Source organism: Eleutherodactylus coqui, chromosome 3 (genome assembly GCF_035609145.1).
Source record: "Eleutherodactylus coqui strain aEleCoq1 chromosome 3, aEleCoq1.hap1, whole genome shotgun sequence".
Classification (NCBI taxonomy): Eukaryota; Metazoa; Chordata; class Amphibia; order Anura; family Eleutherodactylidae; genus Eleutherodactylus; species Eleutherodactylus coqui.
The window spans coordinates 153,720,781-153,746,467 of record NC_089839.1 but is presented as its reverse complement, the minus strand read 5'-3'; the positions used below and the strand labels follow the sequence as shown (position 1 = coordinate 153,746,467).

At 41.6% G+C, this 25,687-nt stretch overlaps 1 protein-coding gene across 1 annotated transcript in view; it reads left to right on the top strand.

The window, feature by feature from the left end:
- NPTXR (neuronal pentraxin receptor) overlaps nt 1-11,407 on the top strand; it is a 51,414-nt gene extending 40,007 nt beyond the window's left edge. Inside the window, exons 3-5 of the mRNA XM_066594580.1 lie at nt 6,777-7,018; nt 9,238-9,417; nt 9,609-11,407. Of these exons, the coding sequence (XP_066450677.1) occupies nt 6,777-7,018; nt 9,238-9,417; nt 9,609-9,833 (647 nt within the window). The 3' untranslated portion in view covers nt 9,834-11,407. The remainder of the gene's footprint in view (nt 1-6,776; nt 7,019-9,237; nt 9,418-9,608) is intronic.
- Nucleotides 11,408-25,687: the final 14,280 nt, after the last annotated feature.

Genomic DNA, 25,687 nt, shown 5'->3' with positions numbered 1-25,687 from the left:
CGGCTCCCGCAGGCTTCTATTGAAGCCTATGGAAGCCGTCAGGATCCGTGGGAGACCTAAAATCAGAATATACTCACCTGCTCCGGGTGATGCAGATCTTCCTTCCTTCGTGGCACGATCTTTTTTTTTCGGCCCCAGCGGAGGTGCCCGGCACATGCGCGCGGCACTCAGCCGGCGTGCCGAGCACATCCGCCGGCCGAAGAAAGAAGATCCGGCCGCGAAGAAGAGAAGACACGCACGGTCCGCTGCGGGTAAGTTTATTCTTATTTTTAGCCCTCATGTCCGCGGGGCAGGAGGGACCCGCTACGGATTCTCCATGGAGAATCCGTAGCGGGCCTGATTTTCCCCGTGGACATGAGGCCTAGGAGGAAAACTATTTGTAACATATCCTCAGCCACTCAGGACGCTGCTGATCAACTTATCATAGACGGCTAAGGACAGCAGGAACTATCAAAACACCATTAGTGGCACAGAAGCCCAGTTTGGTATTGCAGCTCTCCCCTATTGAAGTGAATGGGAGAAAGCTGCAATACCAAATCGGGCTACTACACTCCACATGGTGTTTTGACAGTTCTGGCCATCCATAATAGCTTCTCATCATCTGATCACTGGGGTCCTGAGTGTTGAATCCCTGCAGATCTGCTATTGTTGATCCTTAGGACGCCAATAATTTTTCCCCGTTAAGCTCCTTTAAACTTCTTTAAGCATATTAAATTCCTATTGAAAAGGTATGCAATTTTCGAATATATTTTTTGTATCAATGGCTCATCGGTTTCAAGATTTTTGTTTGCTGTATTTGAATAGAATTCATTGTTTACTTTTTGAGGATAAAAATGTGCCCTATTCATGTTATGCATGTACAGGTACATGGCTTGTTGCAGGAGGGTGCTCTCATAGCTGTAACCTGTAATTAGCCATGCACTATTTTCATTCACTGGAACAAAACAATGAAGAATTCTGTATAAAGACAAGAAACCGAGATCTTGAAAACTGAGATATTAATAAACAAAGTATATCAAAAAATGGTATAAACTACAATGAATGCGCTCTATGTACTGAAACCTGTCATTGTGCATTGTTCTTCTAATATTTTTTTCTTAATACATTCCAAATCCCAGACTTCATTTGTATATCAAACGTAATTAGGTCAATAAGGAATACAAGAGAGGTACATTAGAATAGAAATTTACTACTAGAGTGAATACAAAGGAGACGTCATTTCGAATGTAAAAAATACTATCTTTTGGAAGCGAATCTCTGCATAAATATAGCCGGGCCAGGTTTACAGCAGTAAATCACAGAGGGGAAACTGTCAATTCAAACTGTGAACCTTAAACATAACTTTTATTCAAAATAATAGGAAATCCATCATTCTTCACTTTTAACCCTTAGCGCTTTCATGACCAATTGTCATTGATACGCCTGCGTCCAGGTCACATTCCTCAGTTCTGGTATCCTCACTTTAAAAAAAAAGCATAACTTTTTTGATTTTTCAGGTGAGATATCTACATGTGGATTTGTTTTTAGTGGGGCGAGTTGTATTTTGGAATGGTATTGGTATCAAATAATGTATTGGAAGATTGTGAGGCGAAGTGGGAAAAAAACGGCAATTTAACCATTTTGGGAGGAGTTTTATTTTTATGGCATTCATGGTGCAGTAAAAGTGACATGTTATCTTAATTCTGTTGGTCATTAGGAGTACAGCAATACCAAATTTATTTCGTTTTTTCAATATGGTGCGACTATAAAAAAATAAAATATCTAAAAAAAAGAATTGCTTTCTGCAACCAACTTTTGACCCCCATAATGTTTTTATTATTACTTTGTGAGTGGTTTTTTTCCCAGGGCAATCTGTAATTTGTATTGGTACCATTTGGGGGACATATTATGACTTTTAGCTATCTCTTTATGTAATTTTTTCTTTGAGACGAAATTACCAAAAAAAGCCCAATTCTGACATTGCATATTATTTTTACTACATAATTAATCATGCGGGATTAATAACGTGATGTATTTTTATTAAATGGCCTTTTACAGATGCAGTAATACCAATTATTAAACTTTTTTTAGATGTGACAACTGGGAAATTTTTTTTTAACTTTAAATAGTTTTAGAATAATTCAAAAAATCTTTATTTTACTCATTTTTTATTAGTCCCCATAGGGGACTTAAACCTGTGATATTTTGATCAGTTATATACTATAATGCAATACTATGTTATTGCATTACACTATATTTTAACAGGCTACCTTTAGTAGACATGCCACAGGCACATCTTTAATAGACAAATGATCATGGCAACCCTAGGGACTTTTAGAAGTCTCCAGGCTGCCATGACACCTGGATGGCACCCCCATAATCTTATCACAGTGGGGCTATTCAGGACATCTAAGTCCCAATCGTGGCATTTAAATGCCGCTGACAGAAGTAACAGCTGCATTTAAAGGGTTAACAGCCACAAACAGAGTTCTCTCAAAGACAGCCGATACCCGCTGCACAGGGAAGGGGTCATAAAGGGGTTAAAGAAGGGATACATAACAGCCAGTAGCCATGGATGAGAAGGAATTGTTTTTCCATCTGTGATTTCAACTGTGATTCAAACGAATTAAGATAGAGGTTTTGGAAAGAGGTTATTCCAATAGAATATTAACCAAAGACTGCTACTATGGCCTCCACCAGGATTAATGTAATCTCTTCAGACCCTGCATTAACCATACTCATGAAACTCTGGTACACATTATCGGCACATTCAGTACCATGTTCACTGAAGTGAATAGAATTATTATTAACTTCTGGCCAAATCGAAGAGCAGACCCCACAATCGAAGACTGGGTTCCTGCCCAAATATTACCTATCAGAGGGACGGGAGACTGTTTGGCACCTAGCCATTATGTTGCACTCCAGAAACCCAAGACTTGGCTTGACCATAAAATTGTTGAGACCTACAAATGTGATGGGTATAAATTATGTGGTTATATACAAAGGTCTAAAACTTGTTACAGTATCACCACAGGTACAATACATAGGAATAGGCACTTTGTGAATTTCAAGACAAAAAAGTGTGATGTATCTTTGCACCCGCACTCTTTTCTATGTGGGGAAAATTAAGCGGGAATTGATAGGTTGTATTCTCTAACATATTGGAAATATCGAGAATAAAAGAGATAAAACCATCCCAAACCACATGTGCTATAGTCACATGGAGAACCCATTATCCCTCAGTTTTCAGGTCATTGAACTCATTCAACGTGATGAAAAAAAAGGTGATTGGGGCAAATGCACACAACAAAAACTGTCTTCAACCCATGTGGATACATGGGTTGAAGACAGTTTATCCTGAGGGTTTAAATGAAACTGCTCACGCATTTCATTTCTCTGGTCTTTTCCTGTCTTGTCATGACCATTCTTTCTAAACATCAGCCTTTATCATTTCTTACATATCTTTATCATTGATATATACAGATTTATTATGCACTTTCTTTATCCATACTATACTTATTGCCTTCTTTAACTGTATGGATTTTTAATTACATTGAACAAAAGTTATGTTGTAGATTCAGTTTTGAATTGGCAGTTTTCCCTATGTGATTTATGAATATTTAATACTGGCTGGTTATGATTTGGTGTTACCAAGGACAACAAATAGTTTGGTTCTTTGATCTTTTACAGGTTTAAAGCAGATTACATATGAAGAGGTAATTTCCAAAGTCACTTAAATTCAACAAATGCCATTTTCCACAAATCAGGATTTTCTGCGGTATGACTTTGGACACTTTGGAATAAAAGTGAAAGTTTTGTAGGTATTTAAGTAATTTTGGTTATAACTAGAGATGAGCGAGCGTACTCGGAAAAGCACTACTCGCTCGAGTAATTTGCTTTATCCGAGTATCGCTGTGCTCGTCCCTGAAGATTAGGGTTGCGGCACGGAGCGGGGAGCTGCAGGGGAGAGCGCGGAGGAACGGAGGGGAGATCTTTCTCTCCCTCTCTCCCGCCCGCTCTCCCCTGCTCCCCGCTGCGACTCACCTGTCAGCCGCAGCGGCACCCGAATCTTCAGGGACGAGCACAGCGATACTCGGATAAAGCAAATTACTCGAGCGAGTAGTGCTTTTCCGAGTACGCTCGCTCATCTCTAGTTATAACATGTTGCCTATTATACAGTTGGCATCATGAAAAGTATGTAACCACTCTTGGCTCAATATTTGCAGAAATTGGATCTGAGTCACTTTGGAAATCTCCTTTTCAAATGTCTGTGAAGCAACATAGAGCAAAAAAAGTTAAGAAAAGCCCTGATGAGCATGGCAAATATATTCCATCAGTTTTTATAGAATACAAAATACATCTTGGAAATCAGATTCAAAGAGAGAAGTCAGAGGTTTAGTCATGACGTGAGATTAAAGTGGTATTCCAATCTCAATCAAATATGGGTGAGATACTTATATATATGTTTTAGCCAGAGACTGTTGGGATTTCGGAAACAGCCAACCTGGCTGCTCTACGCCCACAGAAGTGAAGGGAGTTAAAGAAACTGTATGTAGCACAGTGTGCTGTTCTGTTCTCGTAACATCTGACTGTGGAAACAGCATAGTTTGCTGGGCTACGTGATTTCCATAGCTCCTATCTACTATGGAAGTTAAAAAAATCGAGTCAACCTGGCAGCTTGGCTGTTTTGGCAATCCTGACCATCGCTGGCCACGGCATGTAGATGGGTGTTCCCAAAAGAACTGCATTTTATGGTGAAGTTCAAGCAATTTTTCCAATGCAACCATAGTTTTAAAATTAATTTTCCTTTTTAAGGATATTAGATTTTCGACTCGATTGGAGGGCCTGGTGCAGATTTGTAACCTTGTAAAGCCACTGTCTAGTTTCTACACCCAGCTAATTCAGCATCTGGCCCCGATGAGGGAGAGTGTCACCCAGAAGTGAGTTAATGACATTCCTGATCTGTTATCAGGGGAAGATGGAGACATACTAGCAGGTTCTGGCCCCCCTCTGATTAGTGCTAGGGACAGACTTATTCAGGTCAGGTTCCTGTACCCTATATACAACACTCCCTCCAGACTGCATGTTATGAGCTTGCTTGCTTCAGCAAATGGCCAGCGATGCTTAACTGATGATGGGACCATTATGCATATGTTCTGGGACTGTGGTGTCCTGCTAGACTATTAGAGGGATGTTCTCATATTTATGGAATCCCACCTGGGGGCCCCAGAGGATCATGCACCCTCTTCTGACTTTTGGAAGTCTACCGATGGCTGACTTGTATAAATTGCTGCTTTTTTATGCCAAACTATTAATATAGTCAAATTGGAGGCACCTGGAGAGGCCGACAAGGAATGCTTGGATCCAGGTGGTAAATCTATAATTCCTATGTATAAGGAACTGATGTGTATGGCCAGGGGATTCCCAGAAACGTTTGACAAGATCTGGGGTGCTTGGGTGAACTGCCTTGCAACGGTAATTGAGGTGTCTGCCTGAGCATAATGAAGTGATAAAATAGAGAGTACCCGTTTGACCTAAACTCTTCTATCCTTTCCTTTTTGTTAAGAGTTGCGCAGTGTTGTTGGGTGGAGGGGGGTAGGGTTACTATAGTTCTTTTTGTTATTTTCAGACTCCAGGTTTGGGAGCCCTTTTTTGTGGTTCTTTTTATTATTAACAATTGATAAAGTAAAAATAAAAGTACATAGCCAAGTGTTATGATTTATGAGGAACGAATGCACATATCAAGCAAATATGCTTTTTCTGTTTCTGCTTCCATGTACTATGTTGTACCAGTATGATGTGCATTTTTTGTCCCCGTTGTTTTTGTTTACCTGACTACTGTATATACTTGAATATAAGCCTAGTTTTTCAGCACATTTTTTTGTGCTGAAAAATCCCCCCTCGGCTTATACTCGAGTCAGGGAAGGCTTAAAAAAACCCTCCATACTCCCCTCCCAGCCGAAATCTGTGTCTCCGGTGGCGGTGCGGCAGGCTGTTTGAATTCTCTCCGCTATCATCCCCCGCTGTTCTCTTTGCTCGGCTCTGTCATCTCCCGCCATCAGTGCTGTGTAAGTAAGAGCTGGGATTGGATCGAGCGTCAGCCAATCACAGCTAGTGATCGATCCTTTACAGCCAATCAAGCTGCTTTAGAATTCTCCCCGCTGTCATCTCCCTGCTCGGCTTTCAAATCCCCTGCCGTCAGTGCTGTGTAAGTAAGCGCTGTGATTGGATGGAGCACCAGCTGTGATTGGCTGGTGCTCCATCCAATCACAGCGCTTACTTACACAGCACTGACAGAGCCAAGCAGAGAGGATGGCAGGGGATGAGAGCAGGGAGAATTCAAGCAGCTTGTCGCACAGACACAGACGCCAGCTGGGAGGTGAGTATGGAGGGTTTTTTTTTACCTAGTATATACTCGAGTATAGCTCGGCTTATACTCGAGTCAATAAGTTTTCCCAGTTTTTTGTGGTGAAACTTATTGTCTCGGCTTATACTCCGGTCGGCTAATACTGAAGTATATACGGGTATTTTATTTTGGCAAAATAAAAGTTCCTTTAAAAAAAAAAATAGATATTAGATTTTCACATTATTGCATCGAGCTATCTCGTGTTTTTCTATTGAGAGTTTTCAGTCTATGGAAAGATGAGTGAAATCAACATTAAGATTTCAATCTATTGCTAAAGAAGTTCAAGTCCATAAAATAAAAACCTACATAATATTACAAATGTAAAATTGTAATCTTTTTGAATATGCCTTATTGCTAACAGGCTAATTTTAAAATAATTCATGCTTTTCAGGTCATCCTGGATACCACCCTGAGAACTTTAAGCTTAGTTTTTCAGTTCGTACTAACTACATGTATGGGCGGATGAAGAAGACTTTACCAGAACTCTATGCCTTCACCATGTGTTTGTGGCTGAAATCCAAAACAACTTCAGGATCTGGGACACCTTTCTCTTATTCTGTACATGGCCAGCCTAATGAGATTGTCCTTCTTGAGTGGGGTCATAATCCAATGGAACTTCTCATCAATGATAAGGTGATGCACTAACAAGTTACCATACCCAGTCAGAGAACCTTTTAATAAAAGAAAGCCAGCAGCTAGTCCAATGCCCCCCCCCCCCCCCCAATCCGGATATAAACCCTCTTATTTAAATCCATGTCTCTAAGCCACCTATCCATATGTGTAAAGATAATTGATACATGTACCCTGTTCATACTACTAAAAATAACTATTGTTTTTTATCAGTTATCGTATAAGAAAATGCATGTGCAGCATTGCATACAAATAATATCTGCAATAATAGGAATGATTTTCCTTGTAGAAAACCAGATATTTTGCGCTGTATAATAACCTAATAACCAGGGATCCAATAGTACAAAGTATTAAAACATTTATCGGATCATAAAAGAACTCTCCAGCTTATCACCAAGGTTCTAGACAACAGTCCTCAATATAATTTCATCAATGTGAATCCAAACTCACAAAGTCTAACTAGCATAGTCCTTCCTTAAAGAGATTTTCCAGGATTTTTCTATTGATGACCTATCTTCAAAATTGGTAATTAACAAAGGATTTGCAGGGTCTGACATCCGGCACCCTCACCTACCAGCTGTTTGCTGGATCTAACACAGCTCCATACACTGTGCAGTGGCCCAGAATGGTACTGCAGTCCCAGCCCCATTCACTTCAATAAGAATAGCTCATCAATTAGAAAATCCTGGTAAATCCCTTTAAGGTTATCCCATCAAAAACTTTAATCACCTATCCACAGAATAAGTGATAAACATATGACTGCTGGGGATCCGACCACTGTGACACCCAGTGATCCTTAGAATCACACAACCCGAGTCCCTCTAACGTATGGAGTCGCAGTGCATATACATAAAAATACTCCATTCACTTCTATGGGACTGAGGAAGAAGCAGAATTCCTGAAGGTTCTTAGTGCTCACTTCTATCCCCTGATTGACATTTTGGGCTGGAAGTATTCAGAGGATTCAGTTTTACTAGACAGTCAACGTGTTAGATTCAATTAATGAGCTTCAATACAATAAAATATTAGACAAAGACAATCTGAGTATGTTCAAAACAGAATTCAAATAGTTGTAATAGTTTTTAGTTGTGTTCAACTGTGGGACATTGCCTTAAAGGGGTTGTGTCCAAATTTTAAACTTCTCCTATTTAATAACATTATGTGCATGTGAAACAATTTTTATTCCATAGTTAATCAGTTTTTAAGGCACTTTCTGGGATTCCAATATTTTTTACCTAAACTTAGGATAGGTCATCAATAGTAAATCAGTGGGGATCTGCCACCAGGGACCCCCGCTGATCAGCTGTTTGAAGAGACCACGGCCCTCAAGTGAATGCTAAGGCTTCCTCTCAGGCCGATAGCATCACGTTCATTTGTCACATGACCTGAGAACAGATCAGCCCCATTCAAATAAATGGGATGGTGTAGATAAAAAAACTGGGACTAAGACGTGACCCTTTGACGAACATATTTATAAGTATACATATAACGTTGGATACATTTCTCTGGTTTTTTTTTATAGTACCAGCTGAAAAAAACGTGTTTTGAAGCAATGCAATGCTTCTTCATCAGTAATGCTGGGGACACGGGCTGCTAGAAGGCAGAGCAGGAATTCCTCCACACATGCGTCCAGCCCCCTATTCTGCCTTCACATAGCCTGTGTCCCCAGCACTACTGATGAAGAAGCATCGTGTTGCTTTAAAATGCGTTTTTTTGATCTGGTATTACCAATAAAAACAGAGAAATTTATCTGACAATATTTGTGTAGGTGCATGTTCATCAAATAGTCGCACCTGATTCCCAACCTTTTAATTTACACCATTCCATGCTATATACGTCCACCTACGAGTTGTACATTTCCTGAATTGGCTGCACCTGCTATTTCATGCATATTCTACTTTTGCCATTCCACCATCAAGACGTCTAACTAGGACAAAGTTAAACACATTCCGACCACACCTACCTCTAATGGGATAGCTCTACTCCTTTTTCTTAATCTATCATTATCTATTCAAATCAGTGGGACTGAGTTGCTATACCAGGCACCACCACTATGAAATGTACAGCACTGTAATTGGTAGGCTGCAGCCTCTTCAAACAGCTGATTGGTAGACGTCCAGAGCTATGGACTCCTTGATCTAATATCGATGACCTATCCTAATCATAGGTCATCAATATTGGCGTCTCACAAAGCCTAAATAAATTCAATGTTTTTTTGGCAGGTCACTCAACTACCAGTAAGCCTTAAAGATGGAATGTGGCACCACATATGTGTCGCTTGGACCACAAGGGATGGAATGTGGACAGCCTTTCAGGATGGAAAGAAGAAAGGATCAAATGATAACTTATCTGCCTGGCACCCAATCAAGCCCAATGGTGTCCTCATCTTTGGTCAGGAACAGGTATGTTTTGGTCGGTAATCTACAACACCTTGGTCACTCATCTTCTTGCTTATACTATTTTTATCTTTTTTTAATCTCAATATATTTTCTAACATCCAAATCATCCAACTCATCTTTACAAGTTTCAGAAAAATGTATCATTAGAGAATAAGTCTTTGCAATGCATAGAATGAGGGTTACTCTTTTCACAGGATGCTGTAGGTGGACGTTTCGATGCAACCCAAGCTTTTGTTGGAGAGGTGGCACAGTTCAATATGTGGGATCGTGTTCTGACTATCAGCGAAATAGAGGGAATTGCCAACTGCACAATGCCTCTGTCTGGTAACCTCGTCCAGTGGGATGACCGTCAGGTTGATGTTTTCGGTGGAGCAACAAAGAGTCCATTTGAGAGCTGTGAAGAGCGTTTGGGTCACTGAAACATTTACCAGCATTCATATCTGTACTACACCCTTATTTTCCACACAGTTTCACCACTGCAGGATTTCACGGCTTCCTAAAATCTGTGTATAAGACAGCACCAGCTTGTGTTACTCATCACAAGATAAATACAAAACCTGTGTCTGTGTTTGGGGTAATTTTACAGGTTTTGCATTAATTGGGTTTATCAGTTACCATATTTCGAGATGTGTACACATTTTATGTCAATACTTAAAGTAGGGGAGCCTATGATTATGTAGTTAATACTACAATGGAAAGTAAAGCACAGTGAAGTAAAGCACAGTGATAGAAATGTACTTAAGTGTTATAATTTTAAAACATACCATAATTTGAACAAGTTTTAAAATGTTGTAAACTTTTATAACACCTCAAATAAAGGGGAACTAATACTACCACATATTACATCTTATATCTATACCAAAACCTTAAGGGCTACAGTATGTAACACAGTCCACTTGAATGCACAATAAACTACTACACAAGGACCACCACTTAACCACTGGGTATGTCAATATTGCAGACACTGTAAAACTCACATCCCTGTTATATTAAAGCAGGTATGCTCTGGGACCTCCTCATATAAGACTTACAGTCCGCATCCCATCTAATAACTATTCAGTATTTACACTTCTGGCAAAATGCACGGGTACCAAGTCTGGAGATGTTGAGTCCTACATCAAGGATGCTAGGCCACCCATGTGAAATACTTTACTAGCTTCTTATAGAATTGACGATTTAATTAATATAATCCACATTATCTGTTAAAGCAGCACTCCAGTTCTGCAGTTCGTTCCCTCCAAGCCATATATTCTGCACTTTTCTTCTAGCCACCAGGTCACATGACCAGCACTCTGACAACTGCCGTGTCCTGCAGTTAATGACGCATCTTTATCATCAACCATGGCACAACTTTCTTTTTGTATTCTGCTATTCAAAATGAAAGCTGTGCTGTGATTGATTGTTATGAGAAGGAAGATAGTTTTTCTTTAGGACAGTTATTACTTGTTTTTGCGGGACGAATTGTATTTTTCAATTCTACTATTAAATGTACCATATAATGTACTGAAACATTTAAACATTACTAAATGGAGTAAAATGGAAATAATGCTATTCCGCTACGTTTGGGGTGGGGGTGGAGTCTTCTTTTCATGGCGTACACACTGTGGCATAAATGACATGACAACTTTATTCTGTGGGTCAGGACAATTATGATACAGAATTTATATAGCTTTTCAAATTGCTGTATTACTTTTAAACATAAATTGTCTTTGGAAAAAAAAATATTTTCTGTTGCCATTTTCTGACAGCCATAACTTTTTTTATAGTTGCGTGAGGGATCCTTCTTGCGGGATGTTCTGGATTTACTATTAGCACCATTTTAGAGTACATACATTATGATTGCTTATTAAATTTTTGTCTTAGAGACGAGGTGACAAAAAAGTGCAATTCTGACGTTGTGCATTTTATTTTCTGACAAAGTTCGTCGTGCGAGGTAAATAATTCATTACTTTAATAGATTGGACTTTTACAGATGCAGCAATACAAAATATGTTTTGGGGTATTTTTTTTTATAGAAATGGGAAAAGGGAGCTTTCTAAAATGTTGTTACCATTTATTTTTTATGATAATGAATAAAACGTTTTTAAACTCATTTTTACATTGTTGTTAGTCCCCATTGAGGATTTGAACTTGTGATTGTTTAATCGCTCATAGAGTACAATGCAATACTATAGTATTGCATTATACCACGTTCTGACAGGCAGTCTATCAAGGCATGATACAGGCTTGATAGGCAAGCAGCCATGGTTGCCCTGCAGACCTTCAAAAGGCCCCAGAATGTCGTGGCAACTGAATGGAACCTTGCGATCACATCTCGGGCAGCCATTCAGAACCACAGAATACCAGTCGAGGCATTCATTGGTTTAACAGCTGTGACAGCCCTCACGCTGAGCATGGTTGCTATGGGCATGGATCCCACTCCATATAAACCCCACACGCCTCGGATGTAAATGTATGCCCTGGCACATGAAAGAGTTAACTGCAGGACATAGAGAGTTGGCAGAGTGCTGGTCATGTGATATGGGGCCAGAAGAAAGTTGCAGAATACACAGAATGAAGTGCACAAGCTACAGAACTGGATCCTTCACAGCAAAGTGACATCAGTGACATTGGGATAAAAAAAAAACCTAGAGTGCTTCTAACAATGGACTGAAAGATCAACTGATTGTCAGGAATCCTGAGCAATGAGCCCCCGTCCAACCAATATTGATGACCTATGCTGAGAATAGGTCATTAATAGTTAGGTTCCCAGAATACCCCTTTAAAGGGTAAATGTTAATTTTCAGAGCAATGTATCTTGATGAAGTGCTACATGTCTACCTTACCCTACCAACCATGTACCAAGTTCTCCAATTGCTATTCTCCAGTTTTGATTTATTCATACTGACAGATAGTTGTTGCAGAAGTTTGGGGAGGATTGAAACCAGCAGTCAAGTATACTATAACAGTTTAAGAGAGACAGTGGTTTGATATCATTGCCAACTAGAGACATGGTGTATAAAAAGCTGGAACATGTATGGAAATACACTTTATACTTACTAGTCCAGGGTCATACCTTGGAGAGGAGAGGTCTATAGACAGCCGTCTAACATGTCCACCCCTGAATAAGCATCTACTATGCTCCATTTAAGTAACATGTACAGTATGCCTAGACAAGCCAAACATGCATGCTACTAGTGGAGTGGGGGGTAGAAGCTGTTGTCAAACTATGTTCATTCTGTATATCACTTCATAGTGAACCAATAGAACAAAAATTGCCCCAAACTACATATATAATCCTTGCTGAGGATTGAGTTCCAATTCCAAAGGCAATTTGGAATCGTCTTAGGTTTCAGAGCTTTTAATAGCATTCACAGATATACTGTATGTTAAAGCCTGTCTTTGTCAACTGAGCTGGGATTTTCCATGTTTTACTGTGTTAACATTTCTCTGTATGTCTGTGCACAAATTATTGTACCTTTTACCAACTATTTCAGGTGATGTCGATTTGTGCAACATCCTTCAATGGGTTTAATGGCCAGAACTTTTTACATATACCCTGTACCAGTGGTCTCCAATCTGTCACATTCCATTCGCAGTGAAACTAGAAATCTCAACATGCCATGACAGGTGCAGGCAAGGAGTTGTAGCTTTGCAACAGCAAGTAGGGGATCCTTCACACTGACGTTCAGCCTTTCCATCTCGCTGTTCTGTTTTTGGAGCAGAGCCGCAATTAGAATAGAATTAAATACTTCCGCTTTTCCCCCCAATAATTTAAATGTTTTTTTATTTGTTTTTTTAAATGGAAAGTTTTCAGCTTGCCTCAGTTCCAGTAGGTTTCTGGTTTTTAACGGAACAAATAGCACAGTCTTTAGCGCTATATGTTTAATTAAAAAAAGAAACTTGACAGAATAGATTTGCTTTCAGTTTTTTTTTTAAACCCATTGAAATCAATGCGGATGGGGAAAAAACAGAACTATTTAGTTCAGTTTCAATTCCGTCTCTCAAAATGGAACAGAGAAACAGAAAGCCTGAATGCAGACTGAACACTGGTGTGAATGAGCCCAAAGCCCTCAGTTACAGACCACTGCTCTATATACCTTTGTAATTATTCTTCTTAGCTCTGTGAAGTAAAGCCATCTTTTATTTCCGTCAGCTATAGATAGTGAAAGCACAAGTCACTGTGAAAAAGCTAAATGGTATATTTATATTATATGGATCAATATTTCTGTATCCTGAAGTATTTTAAAACAAAACAGAATAGATATTGTTCTTCTTTTTTAAGTTTGTTGATATGAGATTCAAACATTTAAAATTCTTCTCAAACTGCCTTCAGTAAGCACAGTTGCAGTCTTTGGACCACACAGGCATGCTATAAATCGAATTACATTTATTAAAGTGAACCTGGGAAAGATATGCCTATTTAGTCCATGGATATTAGATTCTGAAACAATGCTGCGTTTAATTAAAAAAACATACTTTGACTCGGAGCTTAGCTGAAAAGTAGCTTCAGGTCAAAGGGGCTGGCCGAGATGGCCTTTCCCTGCTTGTGACATCAAGACCAACAGCCCTCTACCTAGCACGCAGAGGAACTGTCAGTCTTGGTGACATGGGCAGGGAGAGCCCAGCATGGACCACCCCTTTGACTTGAAAGCTAAGAGTCAAACGCTTTGGTATACTTTGTCTAAAGTTTTAGAATAAAGTGTAAATGAGCCAAATGGGCATATCTACCCCAGGTTCATGCTGTGGTGCCATGGTTCAGGCATCATGAAGCTGATGATAGGTTCCCTTTAAGGATAAAGGTCAGGAGGCTCTCATCATGCAATTCCTGTGGTTCTACTGTATATTGTTCCATCACTACTTTAACACACTGTGACTTCAGATATCACTGCCATGTCATTCCATTCATGTTTCTCACTTACTTTATATGCATTACTTTAGCCTAGAAGGTTTTCTCTTATATTTCAGTTTATGGAACAGATATGTCTCTTGATAACTTTCCAGCTTCTTTTTTCCCTTCTTTCAGTTTCAGATTTCTCATCATAAATTCTCCCTGCAAATCGTTCACCTGGCTTGCTCTTTTGGTACATTTGTGAACTGAATTGTGTTTATTTTGTAAAATATCAGTGTTGGAAATAAAGATGGAATTGTGTTTGTTTATATTGGCTTGGAGAAGAATGATTATATCCTTGCAGCTCTATTGAATAATACTAAAAAGTAATGTATCAAAACTGAATCAATGAAACAATCAGTCACATCAATAACAGAACAATGTACAATACAGCTGTGAAATGAAAATTTGAGGAGGCAGTTTGGACTATGCACACACATGAATTCAAGGGGATTAAAGGGATTGTTCAGGTCTGAATTACTGATGACCTATCCTCAGAATAGGTCATCAATAGTTGACTGGCAGGGGTCCGCCACTCAGGTCTCTGCATACATTGCGTCCACCTGCACATGCGCTAGTCCGTTAACTTCCTTCGCATTAGTGAGATTTCATATCACTCTGTGGATTACGTAGTATACAGAAGTAGATTTGGAAGAGGGGGGTTTATGCTAAAAACTCCATCCAAAAGAGATAGTTTGGCCCACCCACCAGATTGGACTGCAGATATTAGCAAGCGGCATGCGAAATTTGAAAACAAGTTTTCTGCAGGTATACTTTCCAATGCAAAGATAACAAACTCGTTGCTGGAAACAGTTGTAATTGATTAGTCTGCTGCTGTAGTTGGTTTAGTGGGCTTGAAAGTGCTGGCAGATTCCCTTTAATTACAGGAACACTGAAGAAAACTGATAGCACTGCATAATATGCCTAACCCAGGGACACAGCAAATCAGAGAACTCTAGAAACAAATTCTATGCATAAGGCCGAGCTTACACGACCACATGGTAAATCGCCGCTGTGTAAAATTCGCAGTGTTTTACCGGTGTGTGGATCTGCATAACCCCGTGTTTGTGATTGCGTATGCCTGCCCATGACAGTGTATCTCACGCACGCTGTCATACACTGGCTTCCTGGTTTCTTTTTTTTTTTTGCTTTTAGGGTGGCCACACATATTTGCATGGGCAATTTGCATCGAGTAGAACCCATTTAATTCAATGGTTTCATTCCCACAGTTCCTTTTGGCGCGACATGCTCTATTTTTGTGCACATTTGCTCACCAAAAGTCCCCATAGGAGTCCATGGAAGTGCGCAAATGCACACATATGTAGGCGCGGGTATGCGCAAAACACTACGTATACCCATAAACAACGGCACCTCGAAAGGCTAATTAGCTTTTAAATCAGGGCGGAGGTAATTCCCCGCTTGTGTTAACGAGCAGTACCTACGCAAACATAGGCGCAAAAAGCACTCATTCACTGCGCAAACACGTTTATGCTCGTGGGCTGCTGCCCTTACCCTTATGTTTCCTAGCAACATGTGTAGAAAACACTGTACATATTCAGTGTAACTTCGTATGTACAGCGCTTTGGTATGCACCAATAGAGAACAATAGGGTTCTATCACGCGTTATACGCGGTAAAATAGAACATGCTGCGTTCTTTTTTATGCACATACTATCTGCAATGAATATACACAGTGTGTGAATGGATCAATGAAAATCAAGTCGTGCAATGAACAGTGACAGAAAAAACACTGCGTTCCACATGGCACTGTTTCTAGCCTAAGCATATTCATCAATAGAGTGTGTGCCCTGTTCTTGGATCTGGCACACACTGAGAGGGGGAGGGATACTTGCACAGCATTAATGCCAGTACTGATACGCATGAGTTTTGTCAAGCTTTCAGCACTGGACAAGATACTGACTGAATTACAGCAACAGGCCTAGAAAACCACCCCATGAAAACAGATTAACAGGATTCATTTAGAATTCAATACTAAGGAAAGAAGACCTAAAAGAATGTACAAACTATTGCATAGTTTCCCATATATCACATGCCATTAAGATTACACCAGAAGTCATTCAACTCAGACTATAGTATTAGGCTTACATTGTTAAAAACAATTGGCAGCATTACAGGCTGGATTCAGGAAATGATGCAGAACTGGATAGTTGAAAAATCCAAGAAATACGGGAAAAAAACAATCAACAGCCTTTCATGGGTAATACTACTACACTCAAAGATGAAAATGCAGAAAGCATAAAAAGGTATAAGAAAGAACACAGGGGAAGATTAAACTAGAAGAAAGGTAGCCGGCTCAAGGTTGACTCAGCCTTCCATCCTTCCGAGGTCGGTAAAATGAGAACCCAGCTTGGTGGGGGGTAATAATAAATAATAATTACCTGAAAGCGCTGCGGAATAAGTTGGCGCTATACAAATACGATGATTTGATTTGATTTAAGAAAGCAAAGATTAAGACAGCAAGAAGGAGCTAATGGATCAATTACTACAATAAAGACAGGCACTTAGTAGAGCAAGGAGCAAGAAAGTACTATAAAATATAATGAAGTAGTAACAAGCCTTTGAAGTTACATAGTTATTTAAATGAATATTCCCATATTGGTTTTTCATGGCCAAAATGGGAAAACCCAGCCCTCTGTTTCCATAGCTCCTATTGAAGCTCCTATTGAGAGCTAAGCAAACAGTGTACCGGTAGGACAGCGTCCTATTTTGTTTCTGTAACACTGTGCTAAACTGTTTCTGCAGCTCCTGTTTACTTCAATGAGTGCTACAGAAATAGTGCTGGGCTAAAGCGCTCTGTTATTTACCACATAGGAACTAACTCGAGCTACAGAGTACCCAAACCAAAGCCACCGAAAAATAGGGTACCACAAGTGAATTGTGCACAGTGACAGACCCAGCGCCCAGCAGTAAAATTCATTTTAGGGACCCACTGTACGGTTACATGAAGATATTACCGGTACTGGTGTACCTTGATGCCACCGGAAGTGGTTGGTGTAGACCAGGGTTTGGCTGCTTGACATCCAGGTGATGTCCCCACTTCCCGGTTGGCTGTCAGGAGCACACAGCATCGCCCAAACAGCGGAGTTTGCTGCGGCCCCGGGGAAATTTCTCCACGGAAGCGCCAGCGCACAGTGTCCCTCTTGAGGGAGCAGCGGAGGGGCTGCACGGAGGCAGCCTGGAGCTCTGAAGGGAGGCCAGCGGTGAGGGGGACACTGTGCACTGGGGCTCCCGCTGAGAAATTAGAAGGCCTCCAACTGAACAACCCGCCTGGGACTCTGAGAGCTGGGCATTCTGGAGTGACCTCCTCCCCCCTACTGCCGTTACAGTGAAAGCGGGGCCTTCTGCGGACACATTACAGAGCCTCCAAGCGAATACCCCCTGCCAGGACTGTGAAAGCGTGGCCGCTGGTACCGGATATGCAATGCCGCAAGGGGACTACTGCGAGCGGCCTCGCCAGCTCCGACACTCTCCTGGACTGCAGCCTCACAACACTTACAGTGCCAGTAGGGACAGGGCGCTGTGAGTGTCATGTTCCCCCGGTCGTGCTCCCGATGCAGACCTCGCACATGTGCTGGTTGCCTGCACCTATAACAGACGCCGGCACAGTGGCATGTCTCCTGCTGCTCCTCCAGTCTCCGTCCCCTGCAGTCCATCTCTGCTGCATGTCCGCAGGAAACTCCGGTGTTTGGGCAATGCTGTGTGCTCCTGACAGCCAATCAGGAAGTGGGGGCGTCACCAGGCTGTCAAGCAGCCAAACCCTTGTGTACACTCACCACTTCCGGTGGCGTCAAGGTACGCCAGTACCGATATTACCTGATGCCCATTAGCAAAGTCCCGGCTGTTGCATTCTCTATACAGCTCAATAGAAAGAAAATGTAGAGCCCACAAAGCCATGATACCGGTAGACCTCCCAATGGACCTAAATGTCATCACAGCCATCCTATGTTTCTATATACAGATGTAGCAAATTTTAACTTGTCGCAGAAAGTTATCTCAAGCCATTAGGCCACCTGCAGACGGGCGGGTTGGATGCTGCGGCGAGAATTCTCGCCGCCGGACCCGACCCGAGCGCCTGCAGGGAGGAGCGTGTACTCACCCGCGCCCGACCGCCCCGACTCTTTCATGTGCCGGCTGACAGGCAGCCGGCGCATGCGCAGACCGGAGCCGCCGGCCGGGTGAGTGACGTTTCTGTGCGAGGCTCTGCGAGCCCCGCACAAAAATAGGACATGCCGCGGTTTGTTTGCCGCACGACATTTCGTGCGGCCAAACCGCGGCCGTCTGCATAGGAGTGCATATTGTAATGCACTCCTATGCAGGCTTTTAGTGGCGGAAATCCCGCGGGAAATCCCGCCGCGGGATTTCCACCCGTCTGCAGGCGGCCTTAAAAAGCTATGGCTTTCTTACTTTAACACAAAAAAACACATTGTAAAGTAACTGAAATGGTAAGCAAACTGTGCCTCAGCAAGTTATCATGTGTTAAAAATTATGTCTAACTTTATTGCATCTGGAAATACATAAACTAGCCAGTTCACTATATGGACACATGAACTAATTGAGATGCTGCCCATCTGTATGCTCTGCATGCACCACTTGTATGGGGGTGGGGGACTGGGGGACCACCGGGGATGCCCCTGTTCACATGTAGGCCAGTCTGAGCCTGGCTGTGCATTATCATAATAAATCAGCATGCAGTAAGCTCCTAAGTTCCTCTTAGTAAAGGGGATTTGAAGAACATCTATGTGTATGGGGGTACCAGACTCGCCCCAACAGCAGATATCAAGGGAAGGAAGAATTGGTCCTCTTACAGTTCAACATCCCCAAATCTTTACCTCTCACAGGAGAAAAGCCGCTGCCAGAAGCTTCTGGCAGCAGCTCATCTCCCTTCTCCAGTTGAAAACAACATGTGCACTCAGCTAACTGTGAATGTTCTGCAACATCAATCTTGAGTGAATGGGGACCTTTAGGGTCCACTCACACATGAAGGCGGCAAAGCGTTGCAATTTCAAACGCAGCACTTGGCTGCAATTTTACCTTCACGACATTGTGTTTTAGCGCACCCCATCATTGTGATGGGTGATGAGGTGTGCTAAACGGACAAAGATAGAGCAAACAGCACTCGAGAATTGCGACCGTGGAAAGCGCCGTCCAGCGAGGTCCCATTGATTTCAATTGGAGTGTTATACCACGATTAACGCAGCGTTCAAAACACTGCGTTAATCGCAGAGCGCCTGTGTGTGAGAGGCCTTAAATATGTGATCTCGCTGTAAATGAAGGAACAGTCTAATACACTTCTTACTGCAGGTGTTTGATCTAATGGTTTAAAGCAAATCTCTAGTTGTAAGAACCTCAAGTACTAGAGTAGATATGAGCTCAGCACATTGATCACTATGGACAATGCAGCTTTCCTTAAGTACAGATGTGTAAATGCAACTGCAGTTATTATGTTTGTCATGTCGTAATGTTCTATACTTTGTAATTTAAGGGCTCACATGGGTGGTGTGGATTCTGGATCTTGGAATGCGGATGACTGCAGCGTCTGGCCGTCAATCATGCGCAGTACAGTTATTTTTTCAATGTTTGTATTTCCCGCGCACCGCTTAGTGATGACACAGGTGCTTGTGGGCCATACATAATGTTTATTACAAAAAAGAGCATGCCGTCATTTTTCCTTCGCTTGCGGAATATGCAATTTATATTCACGAGTGTGAGCGAAAAAGCGAATTTACATGCTTTACAATGCATGTGTTTTTCCACGGAACCTCCGCACAAACATTGATTACAGATTCTGCAATTGGAATCCACCCGTGTGAGCCCGGCCAATGGCCGTCAGAAAGCAAAGAACCTGGGAAACCCCGTAGCGAAAAGCAAAGGGGGTGGAGCAGGAACACTTGATAAAAAGGCAGAATGATGTAACTGTCCATTTAAGAGGCTGCAGTAACTGGAAGGGCTGAGTTGGAGACTGAGGGTGGCTGAGAAGTAGAATGACTAGCATCAACAGAACCCACATGACTAGGACTGTGATTAGTTCTAGTAACTGGCAGGTCGCCTAGAACCCAGCAGAACAAGAGACAAGTTCTACAGCGTTTGGATAGCCAAAGGTAAACTAAGGAAACCTCCTCAAATCACCCAGGCAAGTCGAAATCCTGACACACAAAATCAAAAAGATTGCCTTCCAGCTGAATTGAAAGGGAACCTGCGATGCTGAACATAGTGTCTGATCTGCAGGTAGCATGTTATAGAGCGAGAGATGCTGAGGAGATTGTCATCACGGTGATTTGTGCCAAAAGATTCAGTAGAACTTGTATTTTATTCATTTACACCCCTGCACATTCTATGCATAGGACTCCAGTTGGCAGTCGTATCAATGACTGACAGTTATGTCTGTATTTACAGGGAAGGCTGTGAATTACTGATAAGACCCCTCACTGGACCCCCAAGCATATTTAAAGCAGGGTTTTAAATGAATAAAATACAAGATATACTGAATCTTTTCCCATAAAACTATATCTCAATCTGTTCAATGCAAAAAAGATCAGACAACACATCCAAAGTGGAAAAATATATATATAGAGTTGCACATTACTATTTAAAGTAGCTGAAAACAGACATGTAAATGGTATAACATGGTACTAAAAGTGCAATGAAATATGCCAACACTGAATACGTGAATTTGATCTGCATTACCGCTATATATACTTATGGAAGCAGCACCTTCGAAATATTTAATGAAAAGGGAAACTGACATCACATCGAAAGTAGGTAAAATATACACTTATATATGTGAACGTTATTATTTAAAATGGCTTAAAGGGGCACAAACTTTTCAGACAACTTCTGCTCATCTACTAGCTTGTGTTAGGCTCATTATTTCTGTAATATACTTGCATGAAATTCTTTTTTGCTTTATTACTGTAAATTATGTTTGAAATGGCTGCCACTAGAGGTCTCCCTTCCGGCTTCTCTACAATCCACTCTGTCGTTAGATACAGAGCTTCCATAGTGAAAATGACACAGGCATTTCTATAGCAACAGGGAAGGGCCTATCTTCACAGGTAATTGTCATGCACTCACAGGCTGCAAGCTGACAGATCTGTAGACACTGTGATAACTATCTCCACAGTCTCTGCCTCTCCTGCTGACACAGAGTGTGGGTGTGTGTCTGCGTATATGCACACATTCTAATAGATTTGCTAACTATTTGGCCAGAATGTCTCTGAATGCCTGATCTTCCAGGCAAAGCAGAAGAGTGGGCATTCAGATACTACCTCCCTGCTGATTGTACTTGAGACAGTGCAATGAAGGCATGGGAAGTAGGGGCAAGTCAGGACAGTGAACTGCTGGCAGAATGCTAGGCTTACTACACAACCCCTTGCTGATAGTGGATTAGAAATAACAGAAAAATGGGGAAGACCACCTGAAAATCTGAACTTCCAGACAAGAAACAGAGTGCAAACAGCAGAAAATGAGAAGGTAAGGAGAACCTGGTGTGTTTTGGAAAACTTGTTGAAAACTTAGGTACTCTTTAAAGTAAACATATGCTATAACAAAAGTGATCAAAAGTTATATCAAAGTAATACAACAGCACACTAAAAGCTCCATGAAATATGCCAACTCTGAATACGTGAAAATTAACTGCATTACTGCTAAATTTACTATGTATACGTATAACTCAATCTCTAAATGCACATTTTGATCATATTGTGAGAGCCCATCAACCAGCAACAAGGTGACTTCATCAGACGGGACCCCGACACTCAAGCATGCAAATCTGCAGCAGGAATCTCTACTTAAACATGCACATTTCTGTTGCAGTTTTCATCTAAATCTGAGTCTGAGTTTTCCAACATATATTTCAATTTTGTGAATATACCCATATGTGACTTTTACACAGATTTTGGTTCAGAATTTATTGCAGCTTTCATTTTCTCATTTAGAGGTGAAATCTATGTTGCGAATCTGCATTGCTTGTCAGTTTATGAAGTATTTCTGCACTTGGTCACCAAGAGGTCCTAATATTACATAATGTTTCAATATGTTGCTGTCCTACCAGTTTAACCTGGCCAAAGATGTAATATTTTTTCTACCAACTATTTCACTGACAACCTCAGTCTGGCTGTCCCCAGACAACTTGCTAAATGATAAAAAGTCTGATACCATGTTCTGACAACTGCTATCATAGGAAGTGAGGATGATTTTACAAAGTCCAAAACTCATTACTGTATAGCCATAGATATAATCAAGACGGGAAAGGTAGCACATGTCAGAGCCCAATAGGAAACATGTATTGTAGGGTGAATCTCTTGCTGGGAAACCCAAAAATTCCTCAGTAACTTTATCATTTTTGTATGGTTCCCTATGATAATAATAATCTTTATTTGTATAGCGCCAACTTATTACAAGAACATATGCTGAAAATGGCCCCGCCAACATCCCAGCACTTTTGTATGAGAGTCTGCATATAGGAGAAGACATCTACTAATGTGACATCAGTAATGGCAGTAACCTCCCACCATATTGCATCTTTGAGGACGTCAACCATAAACAATATCATACACATTTCTACAAATCCATTGGAAGTAATTCTTGACCTACAAACACACAATATGTTTACAGTTTAGTTTTTTGTCATGTGGAATAAGGAACGCCAGTTTATTGTAAAGTCTTCCTAAGAAACTTTTGGGCGATGCCAGTAATCGATCCTACGCATCCTCCACCATGTGATCAGTCATCTTCTGGCCTCCTGCGTGTTGAGTCAAAACCCTTCTGGTTGTCTCATTTTTGTATTTTCTCATGAATACAGGATTTTGTGGGTACACTTCCTTCACCAGACTAAGAAATAGGAAGAAAAAAAGGGATGTAGTGGAGCAATCCCGTTGTGGAAAAGTCTGAAGTGAGGAACCTGGGATTAGATAGCGGGGATAGTATGGAGATGACTTTTTCTTAGGACGGTGCAGTCCACCTACGAAACGTTCTACCCATAAGGTGAACGTGTAGAATCGTAATTTCTTCATAGGGGTGACTATAGCGCGACCTTCAGACAAAGACGACTGTCATATGTATTTGCCAAAAGAAATATTAGTTTATTAATAAGACCAGCTTGTAAACACGCTGCAAGGATCTTTCCTAACATACACCGTTAGGGACATGTATCCCCAGCAAGTACTGAGGAAGAGGTTCTCATACCTCGAAACGCATTTACAAGCTGGTCTTATTAAGAAACTAATACTTCTTTTGGCAAATACATATGACAGTCGTCTTTGTCTGAAGGTAAAATTCTTTATTTTTTTGTTTTTTATTCTTCACCAGACAAAGGGCCGTCGTTGCAGCAGTGCTGGGATTGCTGCCAGGTTGATGGAGTCGAGTGTGAGTTTTAGACATGGTTTTGCACCTTCTAGCTTAGTAGGTGTGACGCAATGTGCTCACATCCGTGGATGATTAGCTGGCTATTTAGCTGGGATGGATAGGAAGCTATGGTGCTGTAAATTGTCATTTGCTCGCTGTCTGAGCTGGCAGTTAAAGGGGTTGTCCCGCGCCGAAACGGTTTTTTTTTTTTTTCAACCCCCCCCCCCCCCCCCCCCCCGTTCGGCGCAAGACAACCCCGATGCAGGGGTTAAAAAAGAACACCGGAGAGCGCTTACCTGAATCCCCGCGCTCCGGTGACTTCTTACTTACCTGATGAAGATGGCCGCGGGGATCTTCTTCCTCGGTGGACCGCAGGGCTTCTGTGCGGTCCATTGCCGATTCCAGCCTCCTGATTGGCTGGAATCGGCACGTGACGGGGCGGAGCTACACGGAGCTACACGGAGCCCCATTGAAGAAAGCAGAAGACCCGGACTGCGCAAGCGCGGCTAATTTGGCCATTAGACGGCGAAAATTAGTCGGCTCCATGGAAACGAGGACGCTAGCAACGGAGCAGGTAAGTGAAAAACTTCTTATAACTTCTGTATGGCTCATAATTAATGCACAATGTACATTACAAAGTGCATTAATATGGCCATACAGAAGTGTATAGACCCACTTGCTGCCGCGGGACAACCCCTTTAATGGCTCCTATGGATGGCGTGGTATCCACGGTTCCTTCCTTCAGACGGCTCTGTGTGCTGCGGCTTATCCTACTAAAGCTAAGTGCTGTGTTTTATTTTGTTTTGTCCCTTATCAATTTGGCCAAGTAGGGTTATTTAGACCCCAGGAACTATCTATTGACGCGATCAGTTTGCCGTGTCCCGTATATTATTTGTGAGCAATTATTGTGCATGTCTGCAGTTGCTGGTCCAGCACGTCCTTTGCAGACATAACAGCCAGCTCACATGACCATAAGCATAAAATCCTGTGTGAGTCACACAGGGTTTTGCCGCTGTCGAACTGGCGGTGAGCTGGCCTATCGATGCTTATGGCAACAATATTGTACTGCACTTGATAGCATATCTCACGCACTTTGTCATGCGCAGTCTTCCTGTTTTTTGTTTAAATTCCCTGTGCTGACGCTTCACAACAGAGCATATATACCCCAAACATAAGTAATGTAATTGCGTATTGGCGACATTGATTACTCACCCATAGAGAAGTGGGTTTCTTGTACGTAACACATGACAAAATAGAACATGCTGTATTCTTTTTTGCGCTTGTGTATGTACAATGCATACATACAAATGTGAGCTTAACAGCGTAAGGCAATAGATTTGATTACCTGTGAATTACCGCGTATCACACGCACGGACATTGCATGCGTAATATATGGTAATCTTATGCTCGTGTGAGCCCAGCATTACTCTGACATGCCCTTTGACATTGTTTAAATGACCCCGTTCATTAGCATTTAGAAACTGTAAAGTACAGGTTTGTAGAACCATGGGGCTTATTTACTATTGAAAATTCTACAGTTTTCTGGCACTGACTACATGCTTTGCACCACATTTAGAGCTCATTCAAACTACAGTGATTTCACCGCGTATTGTGCACGCGATGCACGGACGCATAATATGCAGTGAGTGGAGTCAATGAAAGTATATGGACTTTCATTGATTCGTTCACACTAGCCTGTAAACTAGCCTGATAAAGATGGCAGCATGTTCTATTTCACGGTGTATCACGCAGAGACAGGCCCTATGCTTTTGTATGGTTAGCGTATGCAATGCTATGCATACGCAATACATTGTGTATGGGCAACGATACCTATGCAACTCTGCTATGAGACAGAGGTGGGGGAAAAAAAAGATCACACTGCGCATGACCACGTGCGTCAGATACGCTGTCATGTGCAGTGTGCTCGCTGCCATACGTGGCAATAGCCGTCTCTCCACCAGCTCATACAAACCAGTAAAATGTTGCGTTTACGCATACAGTCCTATGAATGAGCCCTTAATAGGTGTTTTGGACTGTTTTC